The sequence below is a fragment of the Elephantulus edwardii genome, unplaced genomic scaffold (assembly GCF_000299155.1).
Source record: "Elephantulus edwardii isolate Elephantulus edwardi_28Jun2011 unplaced genomic scaffold, EleEdw1.0 scaffold00035, whole genome shotgun sequence".
Classification (NCBI taxonomy): Eukaryota; Metazoa; Chordata; class Mammalia; order Macroscelidea; family Macroscelididae; genus Elephantulus; species Elephantulus edwardii.
In genome coordinates, this window is record NW_006399785.1 from 8,763,240 (window position 1) to 8,781,303 (window position 18,064).

The 18,064-nt window shown below is 38.5% G+C and overlaps 1 protein-coding gene and 1 pseudogene across 1 annotated transcript in view; one reads left to right on the forward strand and one right to left on the reverse strand.

The window, feature by feature from the left end:
- Positions 1–18,064, reverse strand: part of NCAPG (non-SMC condensin I complex, subunit G) — a 49,173-nt gene that overhangs the window by 16,534 nt on the left and 14,575 nt on the right. The window contains exons 6-11 of the mRNA XM_006884530.1: positions 17,228–17,420; positions 16,679–16,828; positions 5,800–5,940; positions 5,171–5,294; positions 1,914–2,000; positions 1,314–1,493 (exon numbers count right to left, since the gene is read on the reverse strand). Of these exons, the coding sequence (XP_006884592.1) occupies positions 1,314–1,493; positions 1,914–2,000; positions 5,171–5,294; positions 5,800–5,940; positions 16,679–16,828; positions 17,228–17,420 (875 nt within the window). The remainder of the gene's footprint in view (positions 1–1,313; positions 1,494–1,913; positions 2,001–5,170; positions 5,295–5,799; positions 5,941–16,678; positions 16,829–17,227; positions 17,421–18,064) is intronic.
- LOC102877619 lies at positions 2,330–3,208 on the forward strand (annotated as a pseudogene).

An 18,064-nucleotide genomic window follows, 5' to 3' on the forward strand; every position in this document is an offset into this window, starting at 1 on the left:
GAAAGACTCATCAATTACCTGTGTTATGCAGAGGACTTAACCCTGCTTGCTGAAACTGAGGAGGGCCTGAAGCACTTGCTGCAGAAGGTCAAAGACTGCAGGCTTCACTATGGATTAAGGCTCAATATGAAGAAAACAAAGATTCTCACCACTGGGTCGATTGGCAGCATCACGACAGATGGTAAAGAGATTGAGATTGTTCACAGCTTTAGTTTGCTTGGCTCCACAATCAACACTCTTGGCACCAGCAGACAGGAAATTAAAAGATGCATTGTGTTTGGGAAAGTCTGCTGTTAGGGACCTCTCCAAAGTACTGAAGAGCACAGATGTCACTCTGGAGACTAAGGTGTGCCAGATACAGATCATGGTCTTAGCAGTCACTTGCTATGCATCAGAGAGCTGGACAACGACTAGGGAGGATAGAAGGAGAATTGATGCCTTTGAGCTGTGGCATTAGAGAAGAATATTGAATATACCATGGACTGCTAGGAAAACGAACAGATTTATCCTAGAGAAGGTTAAACCAGGCTGCTCCTTGGAGGCAAAGATTCTGAAGCTTTGTCTGACATACTTTGGACATGTTTCAAGGAGGGAACCAGTTCTTGGAGAGGGACATCATGCTTGGGAGGGTGGATGGACAACACAGGAGAGGAAGACCTTCTATTAGGTGGATTGATGCAGTGACTGAAGTAATGGGGGGTAGGTGTGTTGGAGACAGTGAGACTGGCACAGGTTAAAACAGGGTTTAGGGCTGTTATACATAGGGTGACTATGAGATGCAGGCGACTCGACGGCACATAACAACAACAAAGGTACAAAATACTGCTGAAAATAAACTTTAAATGTTGCTAAACACATAGTAAGTTTAGTATGCTATTAAAATTAAAGCAATTAATGTGTTTCTAAAAATATAAATTATGTTTTTAAAAATATAAGGGTATGATTATCACAGTAACTCTTAGCAGTAGAAAAAGTCATGGATCTTCCACAAACAAGGGAAAGACTGATGTATTTTCCTTTTCTAAATTATTTAAGACTGAAAAATCAAAAGGTAACAATGTAGGCAAGTTCCCCAACAGGGAAGAAAGATTTCAAATGCAAAGGATTAACCAAACAAGGAACAAATGAAAATTGTCAGTAGAAAACAAAAAGCCTTTTTAAATTCAAAGAAATAAAATGGAAAGGGGAAAAGATCTCCTTTATTCTAAATTCACAGTGTTGCATAAAGCCCTCGAAAATTAATTGCTGAGGTAGGAAAGTTTTGCTGAGATGACTGCAAAAAGTTGGGATTTGGTATTAGAAAATATTCACACCTTCTCTATGTGGACTTCTTTAATTTCAAGTTGCTCAGTCTCTTTCAACAAGCTTGTTTTGGCTTCTTCTAATGCTTTTATTTCTTCTTTTAGTTTTGATGCCTGATCGAAATCCTGTATGGTAATGCAGTGTTCCAAAGAATCTTTTGCTTCAATAATTTTAACTTTTATTTCAGCTATCTTAAAAAAAAAAAAAGATATGTGTTTAAACACAAACCAAAACCATTAACATGGTTATATGTAGTAATCTTGATACAAGCTCTTTAACATCCCAATCAGAATTTAAGTAGAGGCAGATATATACAAAGAAATTAATAGTCTTCCTAAAACAAATATGCTATTCCTTCATCCAGCCATAATCTAGGAACATTCTGTTGTTGTGTACTGTACACTCAGAACCTACCCTCTGGCGGGTTTTCATGGGCGATTAATCACACAGGAGGAGACTACTCATCTTCCTCCCGTGGGGGCCTCGAACCGAGTACTTTCAGGATTGTAGCACAGTTAAAATTTGATTTTGTTTAAACAATTTGAAAACCGTGTGACAAGAGGATAGAACAGAATTGCAGTATCAAGACCTTTAATTTAGATGGAATTTACCTTTAGTTCTTTCTTTCTTGTTTCAGCTAAATCTTCAACACCAACAGTCACAATGGGTGCTCGAATCTCTGAGATAATTTCTGTAACCTGTTATCAATTAAGGAAAGTTATAATTTGGATACACTTTTAATTTATTTAATACTAGCAAGTGATATAAAACAGTTTCATTAAGGAAAAAAAAAAACCATGAAAAACAAAGCCTACAGCATCCACATACAAGGAGCCTGGGTGATTATAACAGCTTGTGGGGAGCGAGCCTCGGCCGGGGCGGGCGCAGTGGTGGCTGGAGATGCTGTCGGCTTGCGACGGCGACTGGGGGCCTAGAGCTTGGCACTGAAGGCAGCTGGTAAAGTGAATGCTGAGGACAAAAGTTTGATGACCCAGACCACTGAATTTCTTTGTTTGGAGTACAAGTTATGAACCCTTTCTGGAGCATGTCTACAAGCTCTGTACGCAAAGGATCTGACGGTGAAGAGAAGACATTAAGAGGGGACGTGAAAACCAGTCCTCCACGCACAGCTCCAAAGAAACAGCTGCCTTCTATTCCCAAAAATGCTCTGCCCATAACTAAGCCCACGTCTCCTGCCCCAGCAGCACAGTCAACCAATGGCACGCATGCTTCTTAGGGACCTTTCTACCTGGAATATTCTCTTCTGGCAGAATTTACCTTGGTTGTGAAGCAGAAGTTACCAGGTGTCTATGTACAGCCATCCTACCGCTCTGCATTAATGTGGTTTGGAGTAATATTCATACGGCATGGACTTTATCAAGATGGTGTATTTAAGTTTACCGTTTATATCCCTGATAACTACCCAGATGGGGACTGTCCACGTTTGGTGTTTGATATTCCAGTCTTTCACCCACTAGTTGATCCCACCTCTGGAGAACTGGATGTGAAGAGAGCATTTGCAAAATGGAGGAGGAACCACAACCATATTTGGCAAGTATTAATGTATGCAAGGAGAGTTTTCTACAAGATCGATACAGCAGGCCCCCTAAATCCAGAGGCTGCAGTATTGCATGAAAAAGATATTCAGCTTTTTAAAAGTAAAGTGGTTGACAGTGTTAAGGTGTGTAAGGCTCATTTGTTTGACCAACCTAAAATTGAAGACCCTTATGCAATTAGTTTTTCTCCATGGAATCCATCTGTACATGATGAAGCCAGAGAGAAGATGCTGACTCAGAAGAAGCCTGAAGAACAGCACAATAAAAGTGTTCATGTCGCTGGACTGTCATGGGTAAAGCCTGGCTCAGTACAACCTTTCAGTAAAGAAGAGAAAACAGCAGCAACTTAAGAGGTGGTGAATCTGGTGCACTGTGCACTTTCCTGCTGGACTCTCACCTAGTGAATGCCACCAAGGGGCAAAGGACTGCCTGAAGAGTGAACGTGTGGACAGATGACTGAGACCAGTGTTTTCCCTGTATGCTTAGATTCTAACAGCAGGTTTGGAAACTTCTCTTTAAGTGATGCGTTACTTCTGTCAGAAGTGTCTTTAGGATGGTTATCTAGTTCAGTACTCCAAATTGTTGGGGACCTTGAGGCTGAAATATTTTTCTGAATATTAATGCTAAGATTGCATTCATTGAAACTAACACTAGAGTAAGGAGAATTCAACACTACTTAATGGTTTTTAAATCAGTGGTTTTAGTTGTACATATATTAGGATGTGGAGAAAGCAAATTCCATAGTTTAGCACTTTTAAGCTGAAGATCATTTGAAACTCAGTCCTCAGCCTACTGTCTTCCTGATTTATATACTGTTGTCACATAGGTACATATTAGATGAGGGAATAGAAACCAGACACTTAATCATAGGTTGGTTTTTTGTTTTGTTTTTTTAAAAGCAAATTACTTACTGTATTTTTGTGGTGGGAGAAAAAGTGTTAAAATGGTTTCTAATGAAATCTGATATTTAAATGATGAATGACTAATGTGTTTAGAAGAGACAAAATAAAATAATAAATGATAAAAAAAAAACCAGCTTGTGCTCCACCACTACACTAAAAGGTTAGTAGTTTGAACCCATACAGCAGCTTCAGAAAAGAAATTATGGCGAGCTCTGGTGGCCTAGTGGCAAGAAGCTGCACTGTAATCCTAGAAGTACATGGTTCGAATCCACCAGATGCTCTGCTGGACAAGGAGGAACAATCTCCTCCTGTAACAGTCAGATCTGATTTGACGGTACACACACACAAAATAATAAAAAAATTAATAAATTTAAAAAAAAAAAGAAATTATGGCAAACTGCTTCTGTGAGGACTGAAAAGTCCATGGCACACCACTAGTCTGTAACGTGTGGGCGCCATGATTCAGGGCCAACACTACAGCTGCTAACAAATTTAAGCAGCACACACTCTAGAAAACATTTCAGACTTCTGCTGTAGCAAGATCATACGGTAAGGCTGCGTAAAATGTTTTCCAAGAAAGAAATCCCTTTCAAAATTTGTCTTAAATGAAGAGCTAAAAAACATAGATGTCTAAAACAGTGTTTGAAAAACGGGGGCCGGGGAGACTGAATCATAGTGTCTAAAACGAGACATTATAAAGCAAAAGTCTCTTTAGTGTAACAAAGCTCACCTTCCTCCCTGTTCAGTTCCATCTGATCTAAACACAGGCAAACGAAGACCCTTTCCTAAACCCTACCCTTTTGATACGTGAGGGAATACCACCTCAGTGCAAAAAGAAGGATGGATTTCATTATTATTTTTACTTGGCAGTTAAAAAAGAAAAGACTAAATTGCTCAAAAACACAAATTATCTGTCAGAAGGGACTTGCCCGCAGGTATGTGTGACCTAAGTCAGTCCTCACTCAGATAACTCAATGTCTCATGGGCAAAACCTCATCCCTCTTGCCACCTGTTCCCAAACCTGCTCCACTTCAAACTGGTCCAGCACAATAACAGGTATGCTAAGAGGAGAAGGAAGGTTTTTTAAATTATAAATGTATACAGTATATTTGGAAGCAGGAGTGTCATCCACTTCCTAAACAACATGCCTCCAGAAACTCTTTGAACTTTGAGAAATGTCGATAGTTATAGAAAGGCTTCATGAAAGGCCTTTTGTTCACAGGGTCGCTATGAGTCGTGCTCAACTCAAATGCAATCAACAACAATACAGAATATATGACTTATTCTTAAAAGTTTTACAAACTACTGGAGGAACAAAACTAAAAGCAAGTAATAATTACAAAAGACTAAAAGGGGTAATACCATCAGCCAAAACTTTAATCTTTATCAACAGTGAGAAAAATGACTTACAATTTGTGTCCTCTTATTATCATCTGTAATGATGTGGAGTAGTCTCTCCACCAGAAAAGAAACGAGGGAAATTGGAGTTGAAGGTGAAGTAAGAATCTCCTGTAAGAGAGCCAGCAGTCGTTTCCTGGGTTCAAAAACAATTCAAGTCAACATTATGACAGTGGGAACACATGTGCTTTAACATTACCCCCATTCTACAAACCAATTACATTTGTCTCGGTTCTTTCTTTTACTTTTATTATTATATGCATGCAGTTTTTTATTTTAGGTCAAATATTCAAACTGTTAAAAAATTTTAAAAACCAACACATTTTAATAAATGACTCTATAGTCTTTCATAAATCAATGTGAGGAAATGAAAAAAATTACAGAAGTGAATTAAACCTCGTAGACAGAATTATTAACTCTCTAGAATAATAAATACAAACAGAAAATCTTCAACCCCAAAAAAGGTTACCATTTTATTGATTTGGTCCATAGGTACATTTGCATGTGTATTAAAAAAGGGAAATTTTTAAATTGTATTTTCAATAGCTAGGTTTTATATTTGCATATATTTTAACAGGGCTACATTTTAGAGTAGGAAATCAGAAGAACAAATTAGAGAATTTGTGAGCATTTAGACATACCTTCCGCCTTCCTCATTGGTATCCAAAGACTTGATAATCAGAATCAATTGTTGACCAATAAACTCTTTCGTCAGCAAATTTCCAATGTATGTAAAATCACTTCTCTGTTCCTCATTAACAACTGGAATGCTCTGAATATAACTAAAGCCAAGAATCAATAAAATAAAAAATCAATTTGAAAACATACAGGTGTGGATTCTCTAAATTAGGGTCGTCCCCCCCTCATTCATATTAGTCCAAATATGGTGCTTATGAATGTTTTGGATGTTGTAAACAAATTGACTTGGATCAAATATATTTGAAAAATGCACTTTTGTTAAAGATGTTACAGGAAATTCTCAAAAGGAACAAATTTTTAGTGCTCCAATTAATAACTATTTCAATGTCACTTAGCGTTCACTCAATCACAAAATTCCAAAAATCCAGTCACACAGAACTTGTCTCATCACGCCTGATTATCAATCCAACATTCTTTTGCTTAAAATAATGGTATTACCAGGAATCCACCAAGAATTCAGGAACATAATGATCTTTAGGAAAATGAAGATGTGCACAGTTCTGTGAAAGGGACCCGACAAGCTTCTCTAATGCTCTACACAAACACGATCACTCTCCCTTTTATTCCTAGCTTTTAACATCTCTCACCTAGCATATGTTCACTAGTCTACCAGAGAAGCCTCCCTTTAATGTACAGAACAGGAAAAGCCACCTGAAAATAGAATTAAGAGTATAAGTTAGACGAGGTGCCTTCAAGTTCTAAACAAAATTGTGGTGGTGGTGGACCGTCGCTGGGAATTGACACACAGCTGATCCTCCAGTGTTTTCAGAGGCCATAAATCCCTCAAGAGGAGAGTGTTCATCCTTCTCCCACAGAGTAGCTGGTGAATTTGAACTCCTCAACTCCTTCCCGCTAACCCACCAGAGATCCCTCAAAATAAAACAGAAAATGATCTTCTTGGTGATAATGAGACATATAAAAACAGAAAGATATACAAACTATACATCACTATATAACAACCCATCTATTACAAAATGAAAGGGGGCTCTAGTGGCTTGGTGGGTTAAGGAGCTGCACTGGCAACTCATTCAGAGTCAGGTGGTTCAAACTCACCAGCTGCTCTGTGGGCGAAAGGCAGAGCTCCTCCCACGTGATATTAGAGCCTCTGAAAATCCACTGGAGGGTCAGTAATGCATCAGTTCTTACTCTAATGGCAATGACAGATTATAAAACGATAGCAAAGAGTGGAAAAAAAGAAACAAAACTCCAAACCAAACATGCACACCCCTACAGCTCCAGTCACAAGATACGGAATTTCAAGGCATCTAAAATTCTAACTCTAACACTAACTAAGGCTCTAAAACCCACTGCATCCAGACGGTTCCAATTCATTATCAACTCCACAGACAGACTAGAATTGCCCATAGGCTCCCAAAGCTGTAAAGCAATTACTTGAAGGAAGAATATTGAGCATTTCCTCCTATTTCCCTTACCTTCTCTAGGTACTTTCCTACTGTTACTTACCATTATACAAAACTAATTTCTTTTGAATATTCAACAATATCCAAATAACCTACTAATGAATATTCTAAATAATAGTAAAATATGAGATAACTTCCATGAATATACCTATTCTATCAGTGTACATTCTGGTGGCCTCGTGATAAGGAGTTGCACTGCCAACCTGAAGGTATGGGGTTCAACTTCATTAGCTGTTTACAGAAGACAGATGGGTAATCACATCCTATTTGAATTGCTGCGTTGGAAAACCCCCTAGAAGGTCAGCTATGAGTGGGTTCTGACTTGACAGTACACAACAACAAAAATAACTTTAAATTACACAATTCCATATTGTCTTTTTAATTCCTGTAATTTTTTCCCAACTGTTGCACATCATCCCCCATCCTCCAGCCCTCCTTACAATGCACCCCTTGCTCCAGATTGTCATACATATAATGCAAAATCACATTCCCTTCTGACAGTTCTTCCCCTCATCTGATCTAATGTTCATTGTCTATCCACTCTTTTCTCATTCTCTTCCCAACCCCTCATGTCTATCCCATTTTGCCCCAGTGTTATGCAGTATTTGTTGTGACTGAGATGTTTCACTCAGTATAATGTCCTCCAGAGTCACTCATGTTGTGTAATATTTTACAAGTTGTTTTTTAATGCTGAGTAATATTCCACCGTATGAATATGCCCATTTTTTTTTAAAACAGAATCTTTATTTTTATACTGGCTTACTTAAAAAGTTTGTTAATATATTGTTTTATACATCAGAACTTTCCCAAATCCTTTAGCCACCCCGCCCTCCAGCCATCAAATTGTGTGACCCCATAGGGGTTTCCTCTGCTTCCCCTCCCCCTTGGATCTTCAAACACATTCTACAATGATAATGCCATAGTTTTTCTACCCATTCATTTGTTGACAGGCACTTGGGTTGCTTCCATCTCTTTGATAGTGTGAATAATGCAGCAATAAACATGGATGTGCTTACTTCAGTTTGAATCATGGATCTGGTTTCTTTAGGGTATGTTCTTAGTATTTCAATCGCTAGGTCAAATGATGTATTTTCAACTTTCTGACACAGTGCCAGACCATTTTCTATAGTGGCTTAATGGCTATACTATTTTACATTCCCACTAGCAGTGAATAACCTCTCCACAACGTCACCAGCATTTGTTGGCTGCTGGCCTGCTGAACTTTATTACTGTTGCAGGAATGAGATGGTACCAATCTCATAGTTGTTTTTATTTACACCTCTCTGATAGCTAAGGATTTTGAACATTTCTTCATGTGTTTGTTTGCCACCCGAATGTCTTCTTTGGTGGTCTATTAATATCCTGTGCACATTTTGTCATTGGTTTATTGCCTTTTCCTTGTTGAGGTGTTACAGTGTTCTATAAATTTTAGAAGCCCTTTTTCAGGTATGTCGTTACAGATTTTCCCAGTCCGTGTGTCGGTTTCCTTCTTATCCTGTTGGAGAAGTTTTTTGGTACGTATAGATTTGATTCTTGGAAGAATCACCTGTTTTATTTTTCCACTTCTGGGTTTTTCATGATACATGGAAGACTGTTCAGGCTGTGAGTTAGGGCTTCCAGTATTCTTCCTAGTTTTTCTGATTAATTTTACAGGTTTTGGTTTTACTTGTCCCTTATACACCTTGAGTTGGTTTTTGTGTATGGTGTGAGTTACAGATCTTGCTCATGTTTTCCGCAGATGGTTTTCCAGTTTTGCCAACACCATTGTTAAAGAGACTGTCATTTCCCCACTTAACTGATTTCATGTCCTTGTCAAAGGTCAGCTGACCAATGGTAGATGAGCAAATTTCTGCGTTCTCAATTCTATTCCATTGATCTATGCGTCAGTTGCTGTCCCACTATCGTGCTCTCCTGACCACACAGCCATGCGGTAGGATTTGAGATCAGGGAGTGTGATATCTCCTACCTTATTTCTCTTTTTCAATACTGTTCTGCTTACTAGGGGCCTCTTTCCATTCCAGATAAAATTGAAAATTGCCTTTTCCATCTTGTTGAAGAATAGAATGGGTAACGATTCTAGGATTGCAATGAATTTGTAGACTGCCTTTGGTAGAACTATCATTTACATATTAACTTTTCGTATCCACGAGCATGGTTTATTCTTCCATTTTTTCCAGGTCCCTTTTTGTTTCTTGTAATGTTTTGTCATTTTCTTTGTATAGGTCTTTTGTGTCTTTCGTTAGATTTATTACCAAATATTTCATTTTGTGATTAGCTACTGTAATTGGTATTGTTTTTCTTAGCTTCATTTTCTCTTTGTCACCGTAGAGAAATCCAACCAATTTTTATAAGTTCCTCTTGTATTCCTTAATGCCTTTGAGCTGTGGTGCTGGAGAAGAGTATTGAGAGTATCATGGACTGCTAGGAAAACAGATTCATCCTGGAAAGGGTTAAACCGGGTGGCTCCTTGGAGGCAAGGATTCTGAAGCTCCGTCTAACATACTTTGGACATGTTGTGAGGAGAGACCGATCCTTGGAGAAGGACATCATGCTTGGGAGGGTGGAGGGACAGCGCAGGAGGGGAAGACCCTCTATGAGGTGGATTGATTCAGTGACTGGGACAATCGGGATGGAAGTGTCAGAGACAGTGTGATTGGCACAGGACAGAGCAGAGTTTAGGGCTGTTGTACATAGGGTCGCTATGAGTCACGGGCAACTCGACGGCACAGAACAACAACAACTTGTATTCTGGTACTCTGATGAGTATGTTTGACAATGTTCAGAAATTTTCTCACTGAATCTTTAGGGTTTTCTAAGAATAATACAATCTGCATATAGAGATAGTTTTACCTCTTCTTTGCCAATCTGTGTACCTTTGCTTCCTTGTTGTGCCTTATTGCTCTAACACTTTCAATACAATACTGAATAGGAGAAGTGCAAGTGAGCAACCTGCCTAGTTCCTATTTGCAAGGAAAATGCCTTTAATCTCTCTTCACTGACAACAATGTTGGCTCTTGGCTTGCTCTATATTATTTTATATTTAAGATTTCCTGAAGTCTGGGTTTTTCTATGAAAAAATCATAAGCATTCCTAATTTTAGTCCTTAATATATGGGACCACTATAAACAAGTAATTCAGGCCAGTAATTCATGTTACACATAATAATGTTTTTAGACATACAACATAGCATAAAATTTAAAGATCTACACACCAAAAATCCAACCTTTGGCCAAATTATACCATTTCTGGGAATATACTCCACCAACACATGTAAACATGTGCTGCTGGTGTTATGGACCGTTGAGTCAGAATCAACCCATTACTGACGCATTAGTGAGTTTTCAAAAGGAGACTGCTCATCTTTTGACGACAAAGCAGCGGGTGGATTTGCAGTGGCAAAGCAATTCCCTACCACTGAGGCACCAGAGCTCCTTTCAAAAGTTTAAGAGAGTTTAATACGTTTGTTTTCCATATGTGATTTTCAAGACAGAAGTTTATAAACTATATTTCAACTTGAATATTTTTGGAAGGAAGGTTGCTTGTTTTTTGTACCGAATCTAATTTTATTTTTTAAAAGGCCTTTGAGTTTCCTGTTTCTTTTCAAAACGATTCTTCTAGGAATAGTGTTGTAATCTTCACTGTATAATTTATAGTATGATATTGCAGTCAATGCATTTAAAAAATCATTCTGGTTTTGTTTTAACCTTATTTTAAAAATTAAGATAATTACATATTTTAATCACAAGGTACTGTAAGCGAGACATAAATTTGTAAACTACATGAGAATAAGATCTTTATTATGCATTGGACAGTTTTAATCTTAATTCTGGAGCCCCCTTGAAAATTTGAAAAAAAAAAAAAAGTTTAATACAAGTGAAAATGGTAAAGTCCATAAATGTCAACCAACTGCAGGGTAATGTTCTACGGTATGTTACGAACAGGCCTCATCTATATGCATTATAATGATCTCAGGTATAAATGTTATGCGCCTTCAACTCGAGCATGACCCTTAAGAGACCCTGTAAACAACAGATCTGAATGCTGTCCTATCCTGTGCCATCCTCACAATCCCTGACACACTTGAGATATAGCAGCACTGTGTTAAGGCTTCTGGTTGAAGGATCCCTTCTCCTTTACCAAGCCTCCACCTTGCCAAGCATGACTTCCCGCTCCAAGAACAGCCTCACCTAGCAACATGTCCATGCATGAGAGACAAAGCTTTATCATCTTTGCCTCCAAGGAGCGGTCTGGCTGTACTTAGTCCAAGACGTATGTATTTGTTCTTTAGACAGTCCATGAAATATTCAGCCCTCTTCTCCAACAGTACAGCTCAAAGTCACTAATAATTCTTCCGTTATCCTTATTCAATGTGACCGAGAAAAACATGGCAAGAATCACCGTAGCCTTCTAATTGGACTGCTCCTCAATAATCTGGAGACGTCCCTGACATCAGACTTATTTCCTGACTGCTGGTAACAAGGGTGCTGGTGGGGCCAAGCAAAAGGAAACTGTTGATAACTCCAAGCTTTTCTCCATCTATCATGATGTTGCCTATTGGTCTAGCGGTAAGAATTTTTGTTTTCTTGATGCTGAGATGCAAGCCGTGTTTAAGGTTGCATTCTTTCATCTGCAGCTAGCACTTCATGTCCTCATTTTCAGCAAGCAATGTTGTGTAACCTTTGTAACACAGGCTATTGATGTGTCTTTTGCCAATCCTGATGCCATATTCTTCTTCACAGAATCCAGTTTCTTGAATAATTTGCTCAACATACAGACTGAATAGGTATAGAGGAAGGAAACAACCGTGATGTACATCTTTCTCAATTTTTAACCACACAGGACTTATTTGCTCCATTCGCATAAGTCTTTTGGTCTAGGTATAGATGTCATATGAACACAATTAAGTGTTCTGCTAGTCTCATTCCATTCCATGTTAACCATAATTTGTTATGTGCCACACAGTCAAATGCCTTTTTATAGTCAATAAATGGACATTCTTCTGGTATTCTTTACTTTCAGCCAGGATCAATTTTATATCAGCAATGATATCCTTGGTGCCACAGCCTCTTCTAAATCCTATTTAAACTTCTGGCACTTCCCTATCTATAAACTGTTCTAATTCTTTTTGGACATCTTCAGCACTATGTTACTTGCATGTGATATTATTCGATGATTTCCACATTCTGTTGGATTACTTTTCTTGGAAATAGGAACAAATATGGATCTCTTCCAGTCAGTTGTCCTCCAAATTTCCTGGCATAGACCGCCAAGGTTACATCTGTTAGCTGGAAGGTGTCAACTGGTATCCAATTGACTCCTGAGACTTTATTTCTTGCCGATGCCTTCAATGCAGCTTCAACTTCTTCCTTCATTACCACTGGCTTTTGCTCATATGGTACTTCCTGAAATTTTTCAGTGTCAGTAGATTCTCTTTGGTACAGTGACTCTGTGAATTCTCCCCAACTTTTTTTGATGGTTCCTGGATCACTCAACATCTTGCCCATCACATCCTTCAATATTGCATTATGAGGCTTATATTTGTTTTCCAGTTCTCCTCTAGGCTGACAAGTGTTGAGTGAGTTCTGCCCTTTTCATTCTCCACTTCGAGCTCCCCAAATAGAAATGTAGTTGTTGTTAGGTACTGCCCAGTGGAGCACGACTCATAGCGATCCTATGAACAAAAGATCTGAACCCTGTTCTATCCTGTGCCATCGTCACACTTCCTGCCACACAAGAGCCCATTGCACCAGTCACTGTCTGTGTCAATCCATGTGGTCAAGGGTCTTCCTCTCCTTTACCAACCCCCCACCATTCCCAGCATCATGTCCTTCTCCAGGGAATAACCCTCCTAGCAACATGCTCAAAGTATGTGAGTCAAACCGTCAACATTCTTGCCCGCAAAGAGCACTCTGACTGTACCTTCTCCAAGACTATCTATCTGTTCTCTTAGACATCTATGGGATGCTCAGTGCTCTTCTCCAACACCATAGCTCAAAGGCATCAATTCTTTATTCTGTTATCCTTATTCTCTGTCTAGCTCTCAGATGCACAGTAAGTAATTGAAAAGCCTATGGCCAGAATCTGACGCACTTTAGTTCTCAAACTGACATAATTTACTCAATAACTTGGAGAGGTCCCAGCGGCAGATTTTCCCAGTGCACTATGTCTCTTTATTTCCTGAATACCTTGTTAACCAGCAAGGTATAAATAAGTGGGGGGAAACTGAAATTTAAGTCCTGTACTTTTAAAAAGCATGTATTTAATATTGTTGTTTTATGTGCCATCAAGTCACCAAGGACCCATAGTGACCCTAAGTACAATAACTCTGAACCTGCGATCTCTCCACATAATCACAGGAGGCGCTCTGGGAGCCATCCCACTGGAAGTTCCCAGACTAAGAACCACCTCGTCCAGGCCGTGTCTGATCACCATGCTGCGGAAGGCAGCTGCTGCTCGTGGCGATGCTTCGCTCAGCATCTCATACCATGCCCCACACCCTCACTCAGCTGATGATTTATCCTTAATTATGAAAATAGAAGTCATGAGAAATGAACTTATCATCTTCCTATCAGAATACCGACAGATCTCCCTGTACCGGAGCCCATCTTGCATCTCCTTCCACTTTCGAAGGTTGTTTCTCTCCTGTCTCTGACAATAAGTCAGTTCTCTTGCTGTTAGAATCTAAAGTTATTTCTCTCCTCTGTCTCTGACCCTTACCAGTTTCCTTGTTGTTCGGATCTCTCCATCAGTATGATGTTCAGACCTCCAATGGACCTGGACCCTACCTACATATACAAACTTATTTTCTACCACCCGCATCACTCCCTCATCCTGTTGCTCCAGTTGCGGGTTTTCTCTCTGTTCCCTACACGTGCCAGGGACTTCTCACTCAGGGGCCATAACACATTCCTAAAACCAGGCTGAGAACAAACTGCAAAAGACTTCATAGTAACTTTTTTAATTATTATTAAACAGATTTTAAATTTTTTTCTTTTAAAACATTTATTGGGAGCCTGGGGTTGTCTTTGAGCTACTGAACATGGAGAATGTACACAATGGTGAATGCTGATTTTAATTCAGATTAACAGTGTCTATATAACGCAAACTGTGTTCACTGAAGATTCAATTAATTATTGCCCTGTGGATGTTGTCCAGCATTTTTTAAAAATGCTTTTTTAAAAATCCATCATTTCCTGAGTGCTTGTAAATATCTGTTTTTTGACCACTTTATGAACCTGTAATATCTTACTGGTTCCTTCATTAGTTAATGAGTTAAATAATATTTTTGACACACGTTTAATATTTGTATGAGAATTATGACTTTCCTTTTAAAAGAGATTTCTTTTTTAACACTTTTTAATATTTTTTTTTCTTTTTTGTGTGTGTACCATCAAATCTGATCTGACTGGTACAGGAGAAGATTACCCCTCCTTCTCCAGCAGAGCAACTGGTGGATGTGAACCAGGTGCCTCAGGGATTGCAGTGCAGCTTCTTGCCACTAGGCCACCAGAGCTCTCTCAAAAGATTTTAAAACTAGGAAAATTCCTGAGTAATAAATGCATTTGACTTAAATTGAAAGAACAAGTGAGGGAAGGGATCAAAGTTGTAAGCAGATCTCTCATTGATAATGGAGTCTGATGTTCTTAAAATAACTAGATTAAAAAATAAACTACTCAAAATTTTTTAAAAAACCTACACAAAAAACTCTGAACCTTGTCCTATCCTGAACCAATGTTAGTGACTCTGATACACCTATCCTCATTGCCTCCACTGCATTTAATAGAACTATAAATGTCAAGAAACAGATTTTAAATACACTAAAAAATTGTTTACATAGTAAGGATTTGGTAAAATTTAAGCAGGAAATAAAAGGAAAATTTCATTTTTATTCTATATATTTCTGCATTTATCTTTTTAAAATATTTTATTATTATTAATTTTAATGAAAATTTACGGAGACTTTGGATTTTCATTCATTATTGCTCTTTTCTCCCTGCCCACCCCTCTCTGCCTCCCAGTACACTCTTCTCTGTGAAAAGTAAAATTTTTTCATTGTTTTACAATCCCTCCCCCCAGGTCCACTCCACTAAGTAGCCTTCATTCTGCACTCCTGTCATGACAATACCTAATCACATGTCCCTTTCAAACAGTTTTCTTCCTCATCTGTTTCAATGCAGTATACATTATTTAACCCATCTTTCTGAGTCTCTCCCCAACCCCGAGGTCAGTCCTGTTTTACAACAGTTGCACTATGCAATATTTGTCCTTGTGTGACTGAGATATTTCACTCAGCATAATGTCCTCCAGGGTCACCCATTTTGAATAATAGTGCATGAGTTCCTTGTTTTTCAATGCTGTGTAGTATTCCATTGTGTGAATATACCACAGCTTCTCTATCCATTCGTTTGTTGAGGGGCACTTAGGTTGTTTCTAACTCTTTGCCATTGTGAACAAAGCCACAATAAACATGGGTGTGCATATATCTGCTTGGATGTCATTTATGGTCTCTTTGGGGTATATTCCCAGTAGTGGAATTGCTGGGTCAAATGGTATCTCTATTTGCAACTTTTTGAGAAAGCGCCACACCGCTTTCTACAGTGGTTGCACCATTTTACACTCCCAACATTGAATAAGGGTTCCAGTTTCTCCACAACCTCGCCAGCATTTGTTGCTTGCTCTTCTGTTAAATTTTGCTATTCTGACTGGGGTGAGATGATATCTCATAGTTGTCTTGATTTGCATCTCTCTTAGAGCTAGGGATTTTGAACATTTCTTCATGTGCTTGTTGGCCATCTGAACGCCTTCTTTGGGGAAGTGTGCATTTATCTTTCTATGTTTTACCTAATTTCTTAAACTAAAGCATGAATCAGAGTAATCAAATCAATTTAAGGGGAGGAAAAGGCAGCAGCCATTTTCACATATTAAGAAACTTGGCACCAAGACTCACACTCCCATTGTGGATGGTTCTCATTTTGCACAGCTCTCATTCTCACGCCAGAACTGATTTTCACATTTACAAATCACCAAGCAAACCAAGATACACCAAATTAATATGAAGTTAAAATTTCAGTGACCATAAAAATAAAGAGCCCCAAAGCCAAAAATATGTACGACAGGGTACATTAATGTTTTTTTAATCAATTGGAAATGTATCACTTTCGTATTATCCATTTTATCGAGAAATATTTATAATCACAATATAAGTTTTGAGAAAATGACCCCTAAAATATTTACTTTGGTCTTTCAACACAGGGTATTTTTCAGAAAAACCTAATGTTCATACCTATTTGTCCCAAAAACTTATTTTTCAATAGTTTCAAATCAAGCCTTATTCTGAGAGAATGTCCTAGAAGCTCATGCATGCTGCAACACAAGCACAGTTGAAATCAAGAAATTTTACCTTTGTAAATATTCTGCATATATAACGGGCTCTGGCAGAATTTTCTCTAAAAATTCTTCACCTTCATCTCCTTTCGATTTTAAATGTTCACAAAGGACACGCCAATACAATGCAAGTTCAGGAGTTAATGTTTCTACTGGAATTAATTTCCTTTATGTAAAAGGGAGAAAGTATAGTTTTAATATAAAGTTAAAAACAAGTAACAGATTTGGTTCATAATCACTATTCTTTTTAACTGTGAAGTCATTCGCTTATCTAAACAATAAGAAACTCTGACCCCAAAAAGTAATCAAGTAAGCAAACAAACAATAGAGACAAATAACTGGATTTTTTTTTCATCACAGAGTAATTAAAAAAAAAATAATATGGGAAGCCAGGGAACTCAAGTAAAATGCAGTCAATGATAATAAATCCTTAATACTAGGTAAAAAAAAAAAAAAAAAAACAGAAGAAAAAAGAAAAGGTGTCCATCAGAACAAGGAAAATAAAAACACCCTCATTTTAACTGCTGTTACCAGTATCGCATTTCAATGCGAATCCTTTACTTACTTGTTATCTTCGTTCCTACAGACCTCCACTAGATCAGCAAGAGGAATCACTGAAAACAAGGCGCTGAGGACACACACAGCCACTTCAGGAGAGTTCTCCACATCCAACCGATGAAGTAACACTAAAACGTCCCCTTCAGTGAAACGCAGCCAGCCTTGGAGAAGATGCTTCTGTGTCGCTTGTTTCACGGCATCTGTCAAGTCGTTTAAAGCAGGTCAATAGTCTCCCTTTCCTTCCACTACATCTTGACTATTTCATTGAACTTTTAACAGATCAATGCTAACATAAATAGTTACAATAAAAATAAGTAGAGATTAAGGGGGGGGGAAGCATATTGGAGAAGAAAAACCAAAAATACTGCAAAAGACATTATGGCTTAGAACCAAATGCCCAACCACTACCACACACTACAGTAATTTTGACATCATTTCCTCCCTGGTCCGCTGAGCTTCAGGTATTAGGCTCCAAACTGCACTGTGGTGAGATGCATTGTTAGGTCAAATTGATTCTGACTCATGGGAACGCCACGTATGACCAACTCAGATCAGATCCACTGCTGTTGTGGGAATTCTGACTCACAGGCTCTGTGAGACGAACCAAACTGTCTCATGAGATTTCCAAAGCTTAAAATCTACTAAGAGCTCTGCTGGTCTAATGATAAGGAGCTATGCTGCCAACCCAAAGGCACGTGGTACGAATCCATTCGCTGCCCTGCAGAAGAATGATGGGCAATCTCCTTCCATGAGATTTCTTCCCACCCATGGAAGGACAGCTATGTGTTGGCTTTCACTGGAGAGCACATAACAGCAACATTTTAGAGATAAAGAGATGTGTGTC